Below are 20,991 nucleotides of genomic sequence, written 5' to 3' on the forward strand. Positions count from 1 at the left end.
GCTCCGAGACCTCACTCTCTCTTTCTTTCTCTGCCTCTCCTCTCTCTGTGTAACTCTGACTTTCAAATAAATAAATCTTAAAAAAAAAAAAAAAAAATTCCCTGGATCTGTTTCCTGGACTTTGAAAAGAAGGGACCGGGACTCGAAAATCCTTCCCAACTCTTTCAACTCCCAAATTTTGTGATTATCTCTACTTTTCTACAGTTGGCAGGAAAAAATGGGGATACATTTTTTAATGTAAAAAGCCAAGAAATGACCATTTATTTTGAGAGATGTGGTTTCTAAAACAAACAAACAAACAAAAAAAGACACAAATTTTAAAACCCTATGCCTTTAGTATTTCCTGACTATGTGTCTACAAAGTATAGAGAGCAATTAGTTCCAAAAAGGTATGCCCTATGGAGGCTGACTTCAATGAGTCAGAGGTCCCAGGCTATTAGTAAGTAATTAGTAACACTGGCGGCTTAAACAAAGGTCCTATAGAATGGTTTCTAGAAGTGGCTTTGCTACAGTATAGTAAAGTGACCTGTAGCTTACAAATGTATCATAAACATGGGAAAATAAGGGTTCAGACTAGATGAAAAGAAACAGAAAATTTCAAAATAAAGGCTGAAGAGAAATGAACACCAGTCATTGTCTAATAACAAAAGATCACACTTAGGGGGATATTGTCACTGGAAAAGGGCAAGGAATCTCTATGTAATAAATTAAGAAAATAATGAACACAACAGTATTGTTCAGGCGCTGAGAAAAGTAGCAAACAACCAGAGTGACACTCTAACCAGTGTTAACAATTTGAAACGCATGATGAAAGCATGAAGCATACATTTAAAGCCACATCAAAAAACTGCATTATGCTTTGCATACTTTAACAGGTTTTCCTAACTTATTGTTCCTCATTTCTCTGCGAACCCTGTATTATGAACCATGAAAAATATAAAAGAAAAAGATGTTACTGCTTTCCTGAACTTTGTTCCTGTAAACAAACTTGGTATACCCTGATTTGAAAGGTAGTATTTTCAATAATTTGATATCTTTATACTCCCACAATTACAAATGATTGAAACAAAATATTTAGGTAATGTTTCACACATCTTCTTTATAAACTAATCTGTTTTCAATTCTTGGCATATCTTGAAGAATTTTCACATTAACAAGTCTAAGTGAAAAATATAGTCATCATTTATCTTCAATCATTACCATATTCAATCATCAGGAAATTGTCAGTCATCAATGTATTTGGCTATGTAAAGAGACATGTATGAGATATATCAATCCATAAAAGTACGTATAAATAATAAGGTGAAATACGGGAACAAAATGCCACACAGGGACATTTTGCAGCTCACTGAGCTAAGTCACTGCTTGGGATGCCTGCATCCACATCAGAGTGTCTGGTTTCTCTGCATTCCATTCAACTTCCTGATAATGTGCCCCCTGGGAGGCAGCAGATGATGGCTCAACTGCTTGGACCCCTACCACCCACGTGGGAGATGCAGAGTTTCTGATTCCTGGCTTCGGTCTGGCCCAGCCCTGGCTATTGCAGGTATTTGGAGTGAACTAACGGTTGAAAGATTCTCTCTCTCTTTCTCTTCCTCTGCCTTTCAAGTAGATAAAAATAAACAAACATTTAAAAAAATGCTGCACATGAGGGACAATCACAATCACACAGCGGTCACACCTCCCAAACATGGATGATGGTTATTGAGGGAATCCTGAGGAATAGAGACACAGGGAAATTTTCCCAAGGGTAGGAAGCAAGAGGATCTGATCTTCCTCGGGCCACTCGAGAAAGAGAGATTTCAGGTGGCTGAATGTAACATTTGCAATGCCCCAGTCCAGAGCTAAAAAAATCTCTCTACAGAGAAACCTCCAATTTTCCACTTTTAACATCATTTACTATCCAGACTTTTAAAAACGTTGCAAAGAGGTGAATTTCAACAGGAAAATCAAATTAAACTTAGTATAGATCATTTTCAATTTTAGGTATAAAGAATTTCATTTAAAAATCCAGAAACTGTCACAATCATGAAAGTCCAAAAGATACAAATTCCATATACTTAAAATGTATAAATGTATATTAAATTTTTTATTTATCATTTAGCTACAATTTTATTTTCAAGAGTTTCCCTATTTTTCACTATTTCCTTTAAAAGATACAAACTCTAAAATCCTTTAAAAATATATTTTCCAACTGAAATTTACCTAGTTACATTGAACTCCGAGCTCCTAATCATCTGAAAGGAAATAACACAGAAAACTGTTTTTCTTCTCTTAAATAAACAGCAATGCCCCACTCTGTTAACAACGTGATACAGGACAGCTGTTATTTTTGTTTCCGCTGCTAGTTTCTCTTCGTTTTGGAGAATACTGGCCTATATTACTCATATAAGTAGCTTCACGAATATAAATGCAAACTCTTAACTGTCAAACGATGGTGCGGTGTGCACATGCGCACATCTCCTGTGCATCCTTTCAACTTTTAGATGCCCTCATGCTGCCCCCTGCTGCCCAGTGTCCATAATTACTGAAAATTGTCCTGAACTTTTTTTCTACTTCTCTTTACTCATCCCATCAAAACTTATCTGGCCACTTTTCCAGACTGTTGCTGTGTGCCTCTCCAAGGCCACTGGGTTTACAGGTTAAGGTAAGAAAGAAGTATTCCCTCCTATTTATCTCTTCATCACTTTCTGGCCAGTGAACACCAGCGTTTGCACTGGTGTTTTGTCGATAATGACTGATATGCTCTTCCCTAGCTTGGGATTCCAAAACCTCTCTCTGCCAGTCACAATGTACCATCACAGATCTCTCCCTCCCAACCTCTAACCCCCACCTATTATGGTTCACTCCACCCATCGAGGACTTTTAGCTCTGTCTCCAAGAAAGTCTTCTCAACTCCTATACATGGAAAGTCTACGCATCCTTTAGCTCCAACCAAAATTTGCCTTCTCCATGAAGTTCACCCCAATTCCCAAATGGTTCTTTTTTTTTTTTTTCTGCTCTTTAATCCTCTAAGGCTCTGCACAGGAGGTTTGTTTGTTATTGCTTCACTTTATTTATTTGAGAAAGAAAGAAACAGAGCTCCCACGTGCTCATTCACTCCCCCAAATGCCTGCAACAGTCAGGGCTGGGCCAAGCCAAAGCCAGGGGTTGGGAAGTCAACCCAGATCCTCCACACGGATGGCAGGAACCCAATGACTTGAGCCATTACCTCCTGCCTCTCAGCGTGTACATGGGCAGGAAGCTGGAATTGGGAGCAGAGAGCGGACAGCAGAGCCAGGGTCCCAACCCAAGTATTCCAATAAGGAATGTGGGTGTCCCCAGTGGGATCTCAACTACTATGGCAAACTTCCGCCCTTGTTGTTGTTTTTAATGTAGCAGAACTTGAACAAAGATTTATTTAATGAGTGAGAAACACATAATAAGGAAACATTAGCTCGTCGGAAGGCCATCTGATTCACTGACTTTTAATAGAGTACCTGGAGAAGGTAATGATCTATTCCCAACAGCCTCTTTCATTACTGTAAAACCCACACACCTGAATGAGGTCACCTTCCTATTTCCCATCACACTGTATAAGACCTATCTGGATCTCTGAAATCAGGCATGTCCATGAGAAAAATGAATTTAGAGCATATAGTGGGTGCTTCTGGCAAGTCAGACACTATTCTAGATCTTTAACTGCTGTACTCTCACAACAGCCACATTGAGTAAGTGATGTGACCTTGTTTCATAGGAGTCTGAGGGTCTAGACAAGTAAGTCATTGGCCCACGGTTATACAGGTAGCAAAGGGCAAAGCAAGGAGCCCAAGAGACACCAGCCACAGCTATGTATTCAAAGTGGTCTCACTGAGTCTTCAACAGCCATGTAGACGAACAGGCTCCGAGGAAGCTACTTAGGATGCTAAAAATTCTTATCAGTAGACTAACCTTGAAGATTGTGACCATACACAAGCAATGACAGAGATTCAAAGTCAACCAATTATCTGTAATAGCTGCAAGGCCTAACTGTCCCACAAGACAGAATGTGAAGGAATGTGGCACTCTGCTAAGTTCAAAGGCCCCCAGGTTAAGATGAAAATGACAGCTATGTATTTTAAAAGATGAAGTGCACAGTCCAAATATTTGTCAGTTGATAAAGCTACATGTCTGGGGACCATACATTCTTCTTTAAAATTACATATTTATATGAAAGGGAGGGAGAGAGAGAGAGAGAGAGCTCACATCCTCCCGTTTATTCCCCAAACAGCCACAATAGCCAGGGCTGGGCCAAACCGAAGTCAGGAGCTCAGAACTCAATCCAGCTCTCCCAGGTAGGTGACAGGGACCCAAGCACCTGAACCATCACCTGCTGTTTCCCAGGGTGCACATTAGCAAGAAGCTGGATCAGAAGCAGAGCCAGGACTGGACCCCAGAGACTCTGATATGAGATGCAGCAGTCCTGAGCCACGACTTAACCACTGCACCAAACACAGTGATATGACTCAAAAATCTAAATCAAGAAGGTCAAGGGGGCATGGGCGCACACACACACACACACACACACACACACACACAGAATATAAATAAAGTTCAGCATGTCACATCCAGGTCTCCGACAAGGATCTAGTTACATTCCAATCAAAACCCTGGCTCATCAAGCAACCTCAACAAGCTAAGAATTCATTTAGGAAACAACACCTAAAATTGCTTGGTACAACACATAAGTGGGATTAAAGGTAAGATTTTAACTTCAGAAAGATTCAGAATGTACAGTAGAATTAAAAGAAAATACCTTTTTTTAAGTTAAATAATTGTACTATTTAAGAACATTTGACCTAATGGAGCAAGAGTTCAACCTATTCAGACTTTTTTTTTTTTTTTTAATTTGTAGTTACTAATTTGAAAGTCAAGGATACAGAGAGAAGAGGCAGAGGTGAAGAGGGAGATCTTCCATCTACTGGTTTACTCCCCAATTAGCCACAACAGCTGGGGTTGGGGCAGGCCAAAGCCAGGAGCCAGGAGCTTCATCCAGGTCTCCCAAGTGGGTGCAGGGGCCCAATGTCTTGGGCCATCCTCTCACTGCTTTCTCAGGAGCATTAGCAGGGAGCTGGATCGGAAGTGGAACAAATGGGACTAGAACCAGCACCCATAAGGGATACTAGCACTGCAGGCATAGGCAACCCACTGCACCACAGGGCTGGCCCCTATATGCACCTTTAAATAAAACACCTAACTTAATAATGTGTAGTATTAAAACATTAAAGGAAATTTAAGAATCACATTTAGAAGTCACTTGAGCCGGCGCCGCGGCTCAATAGGCTAATCTTCCGCCTGTAGCACTGGCACCCGGGGTTCTAGTCCCGGTTGGGGTGCCGGTTCTGTCCTGGTTGCTCCTCTTCCAGTCCAGCTCTCTGTTGTGGCCTGGGAGTGCAGTGGAGGATGGCCTAGGTCCTTGGGCCCTGTACCTGCATGGGAGACCAGGAGAAGCACCTGGCTCCTGGCTTTGGATCAGCGCAGTGCACCGGCTGCAGTGCGCCGGCTGCAGCGGCCATTGGAGGGTGAACCAACGGCAAAGGAAGACCTTTCGCTCTCTCTCTCACTGTCCACTCTGCCTGCCCAAAAAAAAAAAAAAAAAAAAAAAGAAGAAGTTATTTGATATGTTATTTGATATGTAAGACTTTCTTGACTTCTTGAAAATTTTTACTAAATAAAAAAGAAGATAATTGTATTTAGAAAGTTTGTAAATTCAGTGTAAAAAGTTAGGAAATGTCTAATTCAGTAATGCTAAAGATGAGGTCAAACATTACTTAAAGGACCATGATTTCCAAAATTTATGAATATGAGAAAATCTGAAAACTATATTTAAAGACACGAGGAAGAATTGTTATTGAATATGTATATAAGATATTTTATAGTGATAGCTAATATACAAAGTACAAAACAACAATGTCTGTGAGTAAAATTGACGTCTTGTGATTTTATTGTTTGTACTCCTTGTGTACACCCCTGCAGAGCAGCAGTCCTGCTTTTTACTTGTAGAGCTCTTTGTCTGGAGGAACACTAAGCCGGTGATGATAAGCTGAAAGTACTGTGGCCGGCACTGCAGCAGGTGAAGCCGCCACCTGCAGTGCCGGCATCCCATATGGGCGCTGGTTTGAGTCCCAGCTGCTCCACTTCCGATCCAGCTCTCTGCTATGGCCTGGGAAAGCAGTAGAAGATGGCCCAAGTGCTTGGGCCCCTGTACCCCCTTGGGAGACCTGGAGGAAGCTCCTGGGGAAGAAGCTCCTGGCTCCGGATCAGCCCAGCTCCAGCCATTGCGGCCATTTGGGGAATGAACCAGAGGATGGAAGACTTCCCTCCCTCTCTCCCTCTCCCTCTCTCTCTCTCTTTAACTCTGCCTTTCAAATAAATAAATAAATAAATCTTTTTTTTTTTTAAAGAAAGTATGTTACAGCAAAAGAAATAAAAGAAAAAAGGAAAGGAAAGGAAGGTGGAGGGAAGGAACAAATTAAAATTATGATTGTACTCTTGGAATTGTACCTATGAAATTCATGAAATCGGTTCTCTATGTACAAATAAATGAAAAATGTAATGTAAAGTATATTTTATATATGGGCCAGTCCTGGGGTACAGCAGGTTAAGCCAATGCTTGTGACCCTAGCATCGCACACGGGAGTGCTGGTTTGACTTCCAGCCTCTCCACTTCCAATCCAGCTCCCTGCTAATGCACCCAAGAAGGCAGCAGAAGATGACCCAAGTGCATGGGTCCCTGTCACCCATGTGGGAGCCCTGCATAGAGTTCCTGGCTCCTGGCTTTGGCCTGGCCCAGAACTAGCTGTTGAGGCCATTTACAGAGTGAATCAGGGAATGGGATCTGCCCCTCCCCATTGCTCTTCCTTACAAATAAGTAAATAAATCTAATTTAAAAAAAAAAAAAGACATTTTGGGGCTGGCACCGTGGCTCACTTGGTTAATCGGAGCTCCGCCTGCTGCGCCAGCATCCCATATGGGCCCTGGGTTCTAGTCCCGGTTGCTCCTCTTCCAGGCCAGCTTTCTGCTGTAGCCCGGGAGTGCAGTGGAGGATGGCCCAAGTGTTTGGGCTCCTGCACCTGCATGGGAGACCAGGAGGAAGCACCTGGCTCCTGGCTTCAGATCAGCGCAGCGCCGGCCGTAACGGCCATTTGAGGGGTGAACCAACGGAAGGAAGACCTTTCTCTTTCTCTCTCTCTCTCTCTCTCTCTCTCACTGTCTCTAACTCTACCTGTCAAAAAAAAAATTAAAAAAACAAGACATTTTATATTTCTTTGTTAAACTCAAAGTAACTTTTGAATAATCTTTCAATATGTAAGACTCATTGTCCAGGGCATCAAAGACTTACAACTGAAGAGCAGTTACAGGGCTGTTTTTCTTCCAGCTGAAGTTTGTGTTCACTAAGGAATCAGTCCATTACTTTGCAGAGCTAGTTTGTCTAACTATTCTTTATTTAGGTTTGGACCTCCCTCACTTCCTAGGAGGTGGATTTTAGCTTTTGAAAGATGGAGAAAGAAGTGACTGCACCAACCTAGCGACCCCACCCCCACATTTTTGGTTTAATGACTTGCTTCAATAGCATCAGTCTGTGCAAGTTAGCAGTTCTCAATGCTAGCTGCAATGTTAGGGCTTTGTGGGCAGCTTCTGGAAAATGCTTAAAGCCAGATTCCATCCAGACCAACTACATCAGAATCTCCTGGGAGACGGCACAGGCATTTTGTGTTTTAAGTTTCTGATATTCTGCATACAATCAGAAGAGTGGTCTGAAGGACTCAGGCTTGTCCAATGGGACTTTCTGCAGTCGTGAAAAGGTTCCATAAATCTACGTTGTCCAGTATAGAAGCCACTTGCCAGGTGCAGCTATGAAACACTTCAGGTGTGGACAGTTAACTCCGAAACTGCACTTCCAATGTTTAATTATAATTTACTTATTTATTTACTTATTTGTCTTAAGGTTTATTTATTTACTTGAGAGGCAGAGTTATAGACAGAGAGGGAGAGATAGAAAGGTCTTCCATCTGCTGGTTCACTTCCCAGATGGCCACAATGGCTGGAGCTGGGCCGACACTAAGCCTGGAGACCGGAGCGTCTTAGGGGTCTCCCACAGGGATGCAGGGGCCCAAGCACTTGGGCCATCTTCTGCTGCTTTCCCAGGCCATCAGCAGGGACTGGAACAGCTGGGAAGTGGAGCAGCCGGGACTCAAACTGGCGCTCACATAGGACGCTGGCACCACAGGAGGATGCCTAACCTATCACGCAGTAGCGCCCGCCCCAGTGAGTTCTAATATAGAGACATAGCCACAAGTGGCTAGTGACTACTGCATCGAGCAGCAAGGTTCTGGTGTTTTAGGTCATTTGAAACAGTTGGAGTGTGTGATTAAAAAGGTGCTGAATAGCTCTTTTGGACACACACTCGCCCAGACTCACCGCTGGTGCCTTTTCTCAGGATACTTCATACCAGCTCCCTGACAAGAGCTGCAGGGTATCAGGGGATGGCTCGAAGCTTATGCTGGCATCCGGGAATACTAAGGGCATTGCATTTGCTGACTTTTTTTTTTCTCATTAATGTTAGTAATTTGTTTCTTGAAAAAATGAGACAAGGCCTTCAGCACTAAAAATTTCTTTTTAAGCCTCACAACTTAATGATAGAGCAGCAAAGCAATTAAACTCTTGGAAAAGGTCCTCTGTACTCTTTGGCATATTGCAGTGTTCCAGAATTTGGGGTTCTGACCTCCGTCTTGGAGGATGGAGAGTGGCCAGTGGATGGGGCAGTGGCCTGAGTTTCACAGCTAAATTTAGGTCACTGGCATGGCAGTCTCCTCTTCTCAATCTCACGGAAACCACATCCTATTCATGAATGTGGGGCATTGGTGGTGGGTAGGACAAAACACAGATACAGAAATCCTTTTCAGATACAACTGGCTATTGAGTAGATTAAGTTCTGTTTTCACCTACTTTTTAAAATAACTCATAAATGATGGACTGCTGTTTTTTGAAAATTAAAAAATAAACATACAGGAATTGTTGGCCAATAAATCTCAAATGTGACATTAATGCCGCAACATAAGAAGAATTCTTTTGAAGTCTTGGCTCAACTTACCTTCTCAGCGAGGCTATCCTGCCCACTCTTACTTAATACAGGCATATATATGTATTGACTCATTAGAGTTGCCAAACATTAAGTGATACTCTTTAAAGTTTGTGATTCATATTTCAAAGCCAAAATATTTATCATGGTACATACCATGTGATTATCAAGTAGTGTTCTCAAAGGGTGGTCCCTGGATCAGCAGCCTTAACATCACTGGGAAGCATGTTAGAACCATAAATTCTTATGCCCTACCACAGGCCCTGAACCTGGGGCTGCAGGGGTGGGGCCTAGTGGCATCTGTGTTTCAATCAGCCCGCCAAGTGATCTGGGGACACTGACACTTAAGACCTACTGTTCCACAGTCTGGCCAACAGCCTAATAATATCACAGAGGGGAAAGCTTCCACATATCCCAAACTGGATGTACACTGAGGCAGTTCCGTACGCAAAATTGGCCTTGCAAACTGTGGCACAGAAGCCCATTCTCTCTTTGGGTGCAGTATTATGAATCATGAATATACCCACTTCATCAAGGTCTCCAGGAATCTCTATTCTTTGATCTTTTTTCCCCCCTGTAAAAATTCAACTTCTGAAAGAATTTCATGAGATCTTCCCAAGGAGATGAAATGGATAAGCATACCTTCAGCAAACTCATCAAACAAATTTTCAGATATAAACACTGATAAATTAGCTATTCATTACTTATTCTATGGAAACATAATTAGATATACAAAATAACACATTCACTATAGGATCCAGCAGCACTATTACACAGTGCATTTAAAGTATAAGATTGCAGAATACAAATTTACAAATATCTATTGTGACAGCAGAGATCAGTATACTGGCTGTGACTTCAGATTGGCCACATTCAAACTCTAGCTTCTTCATCTGCAACATAACATGGGCCAAGCCTCAGGGAAGTCAAGCACTCTATGCTTTACAGTTTCCTCATCTGTAAAGTGGATAGAATGACCATCCTATCCCCTAACTCTGAGGATTTAAGTAGATAGTAAATGTAGCACTTGGGCTACAGACTGGAACCTAGTAAGTTCTACTCAAAAGTTTTTGTTTTTTAATTTATCTGCCTGTGGCTAGTCAAATATTAATGTTTTGTCATGCAAAGCAGTTAAAAGTTTACATAAAGCAAATAAGAGCTAACTCAAATGAACACTAGATACTCAACAAGGGTTTGTTTACCTTCTACATACCCTTCCCTAGCCAAACCAACCCTGGTGACTTTGAGCTCCTCCTCCAGGACTGGTTTAGGTATGAGCATGTCCTGCAAACCCAGCCGTGGGCTCTAGGAAACACTATGTTGTGAGGCTTCTGGGAAAGGATTTCATCTTGTATCAACAGATGGATAAGAGAAGCTCTTACCACTTTGAATGCTGTACTATCAGGACATGATTCTCGGCTTTTTGGCAGCCATCTTGTGACCCAGAGACAAGATACTGCAGGCTTGATGGCAATGTGAATGGAGAATGGAAACCACCAAGGAACTTGGGAACACTGTTGAGCTACTGAACCAAAACTAGAACTGGCTTGCCTCCTGATCACTGATTTAGTTGAAATAACAAGTTATTTTTTATACTACTATCAGTAGAGTTCTAAGTATCAGAGCAAACGAGATCACATAAATACATCCTGCTACTATGGATTAATTGGCATTGGCCATGTAACAAAATAATTTGGCGATTATTCCTGATATAGAGAATTCTTAATAAGGATATAGAGAATTCTTAACAAGGATAATATGAAGATAGTGTCTTCTTTTCCAATTCATCTGTATAGAAATAACATTAGCATTATTTTTCTGCTCCATGTGATGTGTTTAAGGAATTAACCATTAGCTAAATGTCTAATTATATAGCTTTCATAAATTAAAACATTTGTTTTTATTTGAAAATCTGCTCCATGTACAAGGGTACTTCAAAAAGTTCATAAAAACAGAATTTAAAAATAAATTTATTTTGGCACCATGCATTGTTTTTCATAATATGCATTTTCCATGAACTTTTTATTAACCACACATATATCACTGGAAATTACTCCAGAAGATTTTAAAATAAAAATTTAGTATTTTAATCCTAACATAATCCTTTAACACCAATTTCACTTCTGCATTTTCACCGCTTATATTTATATTGATGATTTATTTCAAGACAGTGTGAGTGAAATGTACAAAATGAACCTCTACCGTATTTTTAAGAAAATGTTCACCTAGTGGACCTCACCGGGACATGCGCACATCTACAACTACCAGAAAGATCCTCTCAGTCTTTTCTCAAGTAAATAAGCAATGTTTTGTTTCTCACTTTGCAATAGAAATTTGTATTAGGTACTCATCTATTTATCTGGTGTCCAATTAAAACATGGAGGCTATTACCCTCCTGGTACTCAAATAATGGTTAAATTAAAATTTGTCAAATCCTATATACATAGATTTAAATTTTAAATTTAAAAAATTTACAGTGGGCCAGTGCTGTGGCATAGCGGGTTAACACCGCGGCCTGACGCACCAGCATACCATATGGGCGCTGGTTCAAGGTACGGCTGCTCCACTTCTCATCCAGCTCTCTGCTGTGGCCTGGGAAGACAGTAGAAGATGGCACAAGCCCTTGGGCCCCTGCACCTGTACAGGAGACCCGGAAGAAGCTCCTGGCTCCTGGCTTCGGATCGGCGCGCAGCTCCAGCCGTTGCGGCCAAATGGGGAGTGGACCAATGATGGAAGACCTCTCTCTCCCTCTCTCTCTCTCTCTCTCTCTGCCTCTCCTCTCTCTGTGTAACTCTGACTTTCAAATAAATAAATTAATCTTTAAAAAAAAATGCACAGGGCAGGCATTTGGCATGTAGCAGTTAAGACACTGCTTGGGACAGCTGCATCCCATTTGGGAGTGCCTGGGTTTGAGTCCTAGTTCCACTCCCAATTCCAGCCTCCTGCAATGGGCACCCTGGGAAGCCACATCATGGCTCAGGCATGTGGGTCCCAACTACCCAGGTGGGAGCCTTGGATTGAGTTCTGGGCTTCTGGCTTCAGCCTGGCCCAGCCTCAGCTGTTGCAAGCATTTGCGGAAGGAACTATCAGATGGGAGATTTCTCTGCAGGTCTGTGTCTCTGTCTCTCTGCCTTTCAAATATATAAAAATAAACAAATAATTCTGAAAAAAAATAGCTCTATAAATTTTATTTGGCCTCCATTCTCAAGGGGAACCTCACACATCTAAGATCTCAAGTTTAAAGTATCTTTAGAGGTTGGAATCGTACTTGACTGTAAACCCCATGAGAGCAGGGTTCCTTCTCTTTCTTAATATTATATCTGATCATAGCACATACCAGATGGGGGGAGGGAGGGGAATCAAGAGCAACCCCCATGTTGAACAAATCAAGTGTAAAATATGCTTCTATCGCTTTCACAAAGAAATTATTACTTTTTTCTTTATTTCCCTTTTCAATTTCCCATTTGAGAATCATTTTGGAAAGGTCAAAACAAAGTCATAACAAAAATCCCTAATTTTGTGTATTATTTTCTGTTCTCTTTTTTTTGCAGAAATCATGCTGAAGACAGTCATGTGTCTGAATTTTTATGGAAATAATGCAATATGCCTGGGAAATACAGGCAAGAAGTGGATAGAATCAGAAATATACAATTTCATGTCTATTTTGAACTTGGTTTCATAGGGTGAAATTTTGGGTTATATTTCCTTCCTCTAAAAAAAAAAAGTTCTTTTCAAGGTAAAAGTAGATTGGTCCTGCCTAATATCTTCAGCGTTTTATGTCAGGTCATCAGACTATCTCTCCAAGGTTTATTCCTTTGTTACCCCACCCTACCATTACCCATTGACTGACTAGTCTGGTCAACTTGAAATCTCCTCAATCTTTACCAATGCTAATGAATATAAATTAATAAATTAGAAAATTACATGCTTCATTACATTACATCTTCATATGGTTTTCAGTTTATTTCTGTTATTAACTAAGCCCCGTAATTTCAAGCTTGTTTTTTGTGAGGCTTATTGTTCAGAATTTGGTTTACAAGCTCTCCATGTCTTTGGCATCATTTCTTTCTTATTTCTGCAACCTGTTTTTTCACTACTCAGTAACCCCTCCCTCCATCAGAGGGATGGGCGGGATGGAAAAAAATGATATGATATTTTAATACAGTCAATTTTGCTACTTTCTACTGTCTCTGATAAATGGTATGTAAGAAAGAAAGAAGTGTGGTATTCTTGACTGAAATGACATTGGGGATTTTAAAAAATTGTGTTTTTATTTTTTAATTGTCCACGGTCTAGCAACTGTTACCAGGAAAAACTGAGTTTTCTATGTACTAAATGTAATAAATAAAGGGTTTTAATGATAACAAAACATATTATAATTCTAATCATAATCACTCAACGTCTTTAAAAATGTCATCAATTAAAAAAGGATTAACGTCCGAAGCATCCAGAGCTATCATAAAGCACAGGTGGATTTTAAAATGGAGAATAATATAAAACAGTGAATTGTTTTTTGCCTCACAGATTTAAACCTCCTTATTTACACAGTGATCAGGTAAGAGGCATATACGGAAGAATTTCTTCCATACAAATATCGATGGGTGATCTTAAAAAGTGAAGATTTAACTATAATGGTTGCTTCATAATCAATGATGTAATAGGCAATGATGTAGGAGGAACAAAGAGCATTGCATAGCTACATATGGACTTCATAGCACCAGTTTGTTTTTAAAAGGGGCTACGTTAGATAAACATTTTAGTGTCCAGAGATGAAATAAAATAAAAAAATAGCATCATCCTGAATAACAGAATATTTTAGTAATAATCATGTGGGAAAGTGTATTTTATTCAGTACATCAACTTCAGAGAACTGAACTCTTAACCAGAGGGTTAGATAATATATTTACACTTGCAATATTTCATGCTATCAATAATCTACAATGTCAAAAACCAAGCTGGAGGGGTCTTACCTTTTACAAAAAAATAAAACATTACAGCGAACATTTCCAGATTTTTAAACCACAGTATTAACAAAATAGGAAAATAATACCTAAGTATTTTTGAAGTTCAAGGAAACGGATCTACAGATAAATAATGGGGACAAAAAAATCAGAAATACTATTTCTAGTCATTTTCACACATTCTTTCACCTCAAACTGTTAAATGATTAAATAGTGATGAGACACACATTTCAATGTGAGTAAAAACAATAGTAACTCCTGACATTTTTACTCTCTCAAAAAATGATCTTATTCAAAGGCATGGAAAGGTAGTCAGAGACACTATGTCAGTTGTTTTTATTTGATGTGGCAAAACGGTATGTTTTAAGTTACAATGACTGATTCCTACCACTTTCTTTTTGAACTGAGGACATACTAACTGTCGTCATAAACAGCTAAATGTTTACAGAGACCACCACGACCTAAGTCCTATCCTAACACATTTTTATTCTGGGGAGATTTAGGGCCTAAACCCCATATTCTCTCATCATCAGATAACTCTCAATCAGAACAAAGATTGAAAAGACAGAATCTTGCATTGAGGAATGTGAGCATCAATATTTTTAAACTTAAAAGCAATTGTGCATGTCTTCTTTACAAAATTATCTTATTCCAAAATACTCTTCCTTTAAAAAAAAAAAAAAAGGCTATCCATCAATCCAACCGAAGTATCATTTCAAAATAAAACACGTAAACAATAAAGGAGGTACTATTTCTTGAGCCACGACTAGAAAATCCTCAGGAGAGACTTAGAACAGTTATTTAAGAAATCCCTGGGTTCAAAATGAAATTCAACTTTTACAATGTTCAGGGAACTGAAACTCCAACATTTTGTGCAAATAAACCAAAAGACACTAAAGCATCCGATTTTGTAGTAGGAGGAAAACACACAACGTTACCGAGGAGGGAAGACAAACCAACAGCTTCTTATGGAATCATCTGATCCAGAGATAATAAAAAAGATCAGATAAAACACAACTGAAACTGCATGCCTGCCCTGATGTTCGCTGGACTGGCTGTGACGACATGTCTGCTCTCCTCACAGTTCACAGTTCACAGAAAACACTGAAATAATACCATCGAATATTTCCACTGAGCAAATTGAACTTTCTTGAAGAAAATAAAGGGATAAGAGAATAGATTAAATCTTGCCCCACCTCTTTTTTTTTCCTTCCTTTTTTCTTTTAGTGAAACTGACATAAATTGTTGAGGAGCACAGCAGCGCCACCAACACAGATCAATGCAAAACAAAAAAGATCTCCCACCGTGTGCAAAAAGAAAAAAAAATTAGAAAAATGCCAAAAATTACAAAATGTCTCCCAAATGGACCTTTCTTTTTTTCTTTTTTGGAGCAAAACAAGATAGATCCGCAAAGGAGATCAGAGGAAGAGCTTGAGAAAAAAAAAAAAAAAATACGTGGACTGCAAGTTTAGATCTGATCAGCAAATAAAAGATCCACTATTTAGTAACAGCCATAACTTAATATAAACCCGGTTATGTCAATCTCCACCTTCCAAAGGCAGCTTTTCTGTTGTTTGCATTCAAGGAATCCATCAAGAGAACCACAATAGGCCTATTTTTTTTTTAACTACATCTACAGTTTGTCCGCTGATCATTTAAGTCCCGGACAAATTAGGGAAGACATAATTTTTTAGAAAGAGGAGATGAACATATTTGGCATGACCAACATTTCCTGGCACAAAACAAATCCATCTTGAAACCTCCGAGTTCCCCCTGTAGTTCCCAGGAATGAAAGTAGAATTTCTATCAAACACATTTAGCTTTAATATTGGGGGGGGGGGGGGGGGGGAAACTATTTCTATTTCTTTTGGTAAAAATGAACCAGATCCGGATTAGGGGGAAGGTACTGAGATCAAAGCTGAAGAATACACACACACACACACACACATAGATACACACATATATGTTATATATGCCAAGATGGGTTTTGTTAGAAGAAACACAATGAAAATCTCCCTTAATCCGGCGGCTCCCTCCAAGATCCACTGACAGAAACGTTTTAAAAAAAAAAAAAAATCACAAAACTTACCATCCGCGGAGGCAAAGCGGCAGCCGGTTGTTGAAGGGAAAAAAATGGTCACAATATAGGCTGGGGACTTGTGTCCCTGGAAACAACAGCCTCCAGGCGGCAGATGGGTCTTCCAACATCTTGAAAATATTTGGTCAATAAATTAAAAAAAAAAAAAAAAGTGGGACTTGGTGGCACGGTCGGCGGGCCGGCCTCGCCGCCTCAGGCTCCGTGGGCGCTCGGGGGCGACGGCAGAGAAATACCACAGAAGCCGGAGCCGAGGAGGCGAGCGGCAGCCAGAAGACTCCGGGGTTAACAACTTTGCGATGGCAGCAGGCGCGCGCTGATTGGCCGCCGGGGCAGTGTCCCTCCAGCCCGCACTATCCCCCGCGTCCCCGCCTCTCCGCGGCTCGCGAGGAGGAGAGACGGAAAAAAAAAAAAAGAAGAAGAAGAAGAAGAAAAAAAAACGCAGCGTGCGGGCCATTTTACACCCGGCTCCGGAAAAGCACAGCCGCCCGCACGGCGCGAGCTCGGCTCGGCGCGCCGTGACCCTGCGAGACAATAGCGCCCACGGCCCGCGCGCGAGAATGGCGCGGCTTCTGCTCTCCGCGCGCCGGCTGGCGCGAGCTCGGCACCCTCCGGGCCCCCATGTTGGGCCTCACGGAACACACCCGTGGCAGGTTTCCACCACCTCCCCCACCCCCCCATGGAGGACGTTGCTGACCGTTTTCAGAAAACGTCCGTGAGACAGACGCTGGGTGCAAAGATGGCCCTGGGAAAACGAGTTCCACCACCACCCCCCTCACCAAAAAAAAAAAAAAAAAAAAAGGCTGGCTCTGACAGTCACCCAAGGTGGTGGCTCTGCAAGAACCGGCCATCCCTGAGCAAAATTCCTGCTTTCCCTTAGCTGCAGCGCCTGGGAAAAAAAAAAAGACTGGCTTTGGTAAGCCGTGATCACGACCTTGAGTACAGAAAGTGGAAACCGAATAACGACGGTAGGAGTTACATCGGAAACAATAGGCACACTGCACCCTTCCCCCTTGAAAAGTGGGTTTCGGAAGGAAAAAAAAAAAACCTTTGCTGGCTGCCAGAACCTCACCACTCCGCCTTACAAACAAAATGGCTGTGGTGCTGAGTTTTTTTGGATCCTCCCACTGTGCCTCCTCCTAGCCTCCAGGAAGTGGTAAAAAAAAAAAATCCAAAATAAATACAATACTCCAAGTGCATTGTTGAGTTTGAACTCCGGGGAAGCCGTTGGTAAAAGGGGGGATTTAGGGGGGTGGTCTTAGAAATGTGCTGCTTTGTGTTAGTTTCTTTCAAAAATTGTTTTGAAACGAACATCAATCACCAGAGATTTACTTGACTGTAATTTGAACTTCCTGCTTTACATATTTATAAGGTCTTTCACCTATCTTGGCAGGCTTTCAAATTAAGTGGGCTGGGAAATTGGATGCTCTGTCTCTAGTCGTGTGAGCTGAGTCAGGAGTTTGCTGGTGGTAACTGGGCTTTTTAAATAAAGACGAGTCTGAAACATAAAAAAAAAAAACAGTAATGTTACATGAAGGCGACACTGAATGATTGGAAATGTAAAGTCACCGAAGTCGGCAGATACCAAAATGTGTCTTATATGGAGACACTCAGTAGGAAATTCTTTGCCGGTTTCTAAAGAGCCAAGGATGGAACAGGGTTTTAAGGAACTGGATAAAGAAAAGGGTGGAGAAATTCTCCCCCCCCCCCCAGGTCTAGTTTTCCTGCCTGGCATTTAATAGGTGACATTCTTAGAAAGCTATAGCTAGGGTGAGTATATAATTTATCAGCTAAAGCAGGACACTTGGAGAGTAAAGGGGCGGGGGGGGGGGCATCGTATTAATTATAGGACAACTGAAACAAACAGGGTCTGTCCACCCTCAACCAGGAGGTAGAACTCACTATGTGTTTCACAAAACTTATTGAGCTTTTACCAGACAGTTCACCCAAAGGCAGGGGAGGGGCCCAGGCGAATTTAGAAGAATCTGAGCATTTCCTAACCTTGTTCTGTTAACTGAAGTAGATCTGGATTCAAAATGGGTTTTATGAGGGGCCAGTGCTGCCTCCATCCCATAGGAGTCCTGGCTGCTCCACTTCCCATCTAGCTCCTTGCTAATGCACCTGGGGAAGCCACAGAAGATGGCCCAGGTGCTTGGGCCCCTGCACCCACTTGGGAGATGCAGAATAAGCTATGCAGGGTTGTTGGCCCCAATATGCACATTTCTAACTACATGTTTTGCTATAGGAGAATTTTCTCTGATGATTTTGAGATCATCATCTTCATGGGAGATAAAATGATTTTTTAATTTCATTTTCCCACAAACTTTGTGAAGCTCATTTGTGCATGATTGAATGGTTTTTGTGTTTGTTTGTTTTGGAAAAGGTAAAACGTGGAGTAAAATGTTTTATGGAAATAATCACAGAAAGACATAGCATAAGTAATACTTGTGTTGCTTATTCAGTTCTTGAAGTCTTAGAATGTGCCAGGTATGATGCTTGGTGCTACACAGATTTGATTGAGCAAACACTTCATTTATCTCCTCCTTCATGGAGTTCATAAGGTAGTAGGAAGATAGCTAAATACCAAGTAAACAAATCAATAATTGCAAATTGTAAGTGCTATTAAGAATCAGCATAGAGCTAGAGAATAACGGGTAGGAAAACAGAAGGAATATGTTAAGGAAGTTATTTCTAAGCAGCTGACATTTAAGTTAGACTTCAAGGACAAGAAGGAGCCAGACTTGAAAAATACATGAGATGCAGCTGAGTAGGAAGGCGTTACAACGTGTGCTAAGGGCCTGAGATAGCCAGGAGCTTGGCCTGTTCCAGGAAGGGAAATGAGGCCAGCGTGGTCCCAGCATATCAAGAGAAAGGGAAAACGGTACATGATAAGGCCAGGAAGGCAGGGAGCTGTGATCTCCTAGAGAAACGAGACTTCCGTACCTAAGCAAGTCAAAGAGTAGAATGTTTGACTTCGAGATTTTGGAAGTTTCGTGATGAGAAGTCCAGCCCAGCTGTAGTAAATCGGAGAGGGAAAACCTGTTCTCAATCTACAGAGCTACATCATAGGTTTTTGCTTTCTTATTTTTAAAATTCCATTTCAGGGGTATGTATGTGGCATGGGGCTAAGTTGCTGCCTGGGACACCCATATCCCATATCCAAGTGCCTGGTTTGAGTCCAGGCTACTCTGCTTCTGAACCAGCTTCCTGCTAATGTGCACCCTCGGGAGGTAGTAATGATGACTCAAGTATTTGGGTTCCTGCCACCCAGTTGGGAGACCTCTATAGGCCCGTCCTAGGCTAGGTTGTTTCAGGCATCTGGGGAGTGAGCCAGTGGATAGAAGATCAGTGTGTATGTGTGTGTGCCTGCCTTTCAGATAAAATGAAAATAAACAGGGGGGCCAGCACTGTGACTTAGCAGATAAAGTCGCCCACCTCCAGTGCCAGCATCCCATATGGGCGCCGCTTTGAGTCCTGCCTGCTCCACTTCCCATCCAGCTCTCTGCTATGTCCTGGGAAAGCAGTAGAAGATGGCCCAAGTCCTTGGGCCCCTGCACCCGCGTGGGAGATCGGGAAGAAGCTTCTGGCTCCTGGCTTTGAATGGTGCAGCTCTGGCCATTGAGGCCAACTGGGGAGTGAACCAGCAAATGGAAGACCTTTCTCTCTCTCTGCCTCTGCCTCTCTGTAACTCTGCAACTCTGCCTTTCAAATAAATAATTTTTTTTAAAAAAAAGAAAAGAAATAGGGAAAAAATGTTAATGCCTATTTTATCCACATAGTTACAGCCATTGATTATGACTCATTTCCTAAGTACATACAGGTAAGAAACAAACACTGAAGACCATGCATATTACAAGTGAAACCAAAAGGAATTTAGGCAACTATTCGCCTCCATTTTCTGTTTCTTTTCAATGATGCTCATTTTGATATTTTTGATTCAAAATGCCTTACATTTATTTATATTTTATTTATATCATTTGACAAAGCTCAGTATTTTTTTTACTAACAAGGCAAATCATCATTAAAACTGAAAGTAATATAATTGGAATAAGAATAGTTATTCTTTTTCAGTATAATACCTGACTGCTAGCAAACCAAAATCCTACATACACATGGGCAATAATATTGTGTTCAACTTCTTAGATCTAAGACTTGAAATTTGAAAAGCAGGCCAAATCAATGATGTATAACCCCTTGAATGAGCTTTAATAGTAATAGGAGCCAAAAAAAAAAAAAAAAAAAAGTAACCCAGTGAGTTAATGTTGAAGATCCGTGAAAAGAAATAAAATTTATTTGGAATTCAGATGCATTTTCTGAATTTTGAAGAACTAATATGGTATAGCACTCCATAATCCAATTCACTACTATTTTTTGCAAAGAAACATATGATGGGACTTCAAAAGATCTATGGAAAAATTAAATTAAAAAGTGTTTGTTTTGGTATGAGCCACTTTCAGATTCTATGCATAGTTTTTTTCAAAACATGCATTTCCCACAAATTTTTAGTATTTTTTAAAGATGTATTTATTTACTTGAAAGGTAAAATGACCAAAAGAGAGAGAGGGAGAGACACAGAGAGATCTTTTCATCCACTGATTCGCTCCCCAAATAGCCCAACAGGCCCAGGCTGCGCAGGCTGAAGCCAGGAACCTAGAACTCCATCCGGGTCTCCCACGTGGTTGGCAGGAACCCAAGCACTTGGGCCATTTTCTGCTGCTTTCCCAGGCACATTATCAGGGAGCTGCCTTGGAAGTAGAGCAGCCGCTGGGACCTGAACCAATGCCCATATGGGATGCCTGCATCATGGGCAACAGCCTAACCTGCCGTAAGGAGCT

The 20,991-nt window shown here is 41.2% G+C and overlaps 1 protein-coding gene across 2 annotated transcripts in view; it reads right to left on the bottom strand.

The window, feature by feature from the left end:
* Positions 1–17,198, bottom strand: part of EPC1 (enhancer of polycomb 1) — a 108,237-nt gene extending 91,039 nt beyond the window's left edge. For both annotated transcript variants that reach the window (XR_016219255.1, XM_051821685.3), the window contains exon 1: positions 16,151–17,198. Coding sequence is in view for 1 of the 2 variants with exons in the window: in XM_051821685.3 (XP_051677645.3) it covers positions 16,151–16,153 (3 nt within the window). In the remaining variant the exon portion in view is untranslated. The remainder of the gene's footprint in view (positions 1–16,150) is intronic.
* Between the last annotated feature and the right edge of the window lie 3,793 nt (positions 17,199–20,991).

The sequence above is a fragment of the Oryctolagus cuniculus genome, chromosome 13 (assembly GCF_051225735.1).
Source record: "Oryctolagus cuniculus isolate XC-2025 breed Fujian yellow rabbit chromosome 13, ASM5122573v1, whole genome shotgun sequence".
Taxonomy (NCBI): Eukaryota; Metazoa; Chordata; class Mammalia; order Lagomorpha; family Leporidae; genus Oryctolagus; species Oryctolagus cuniculus.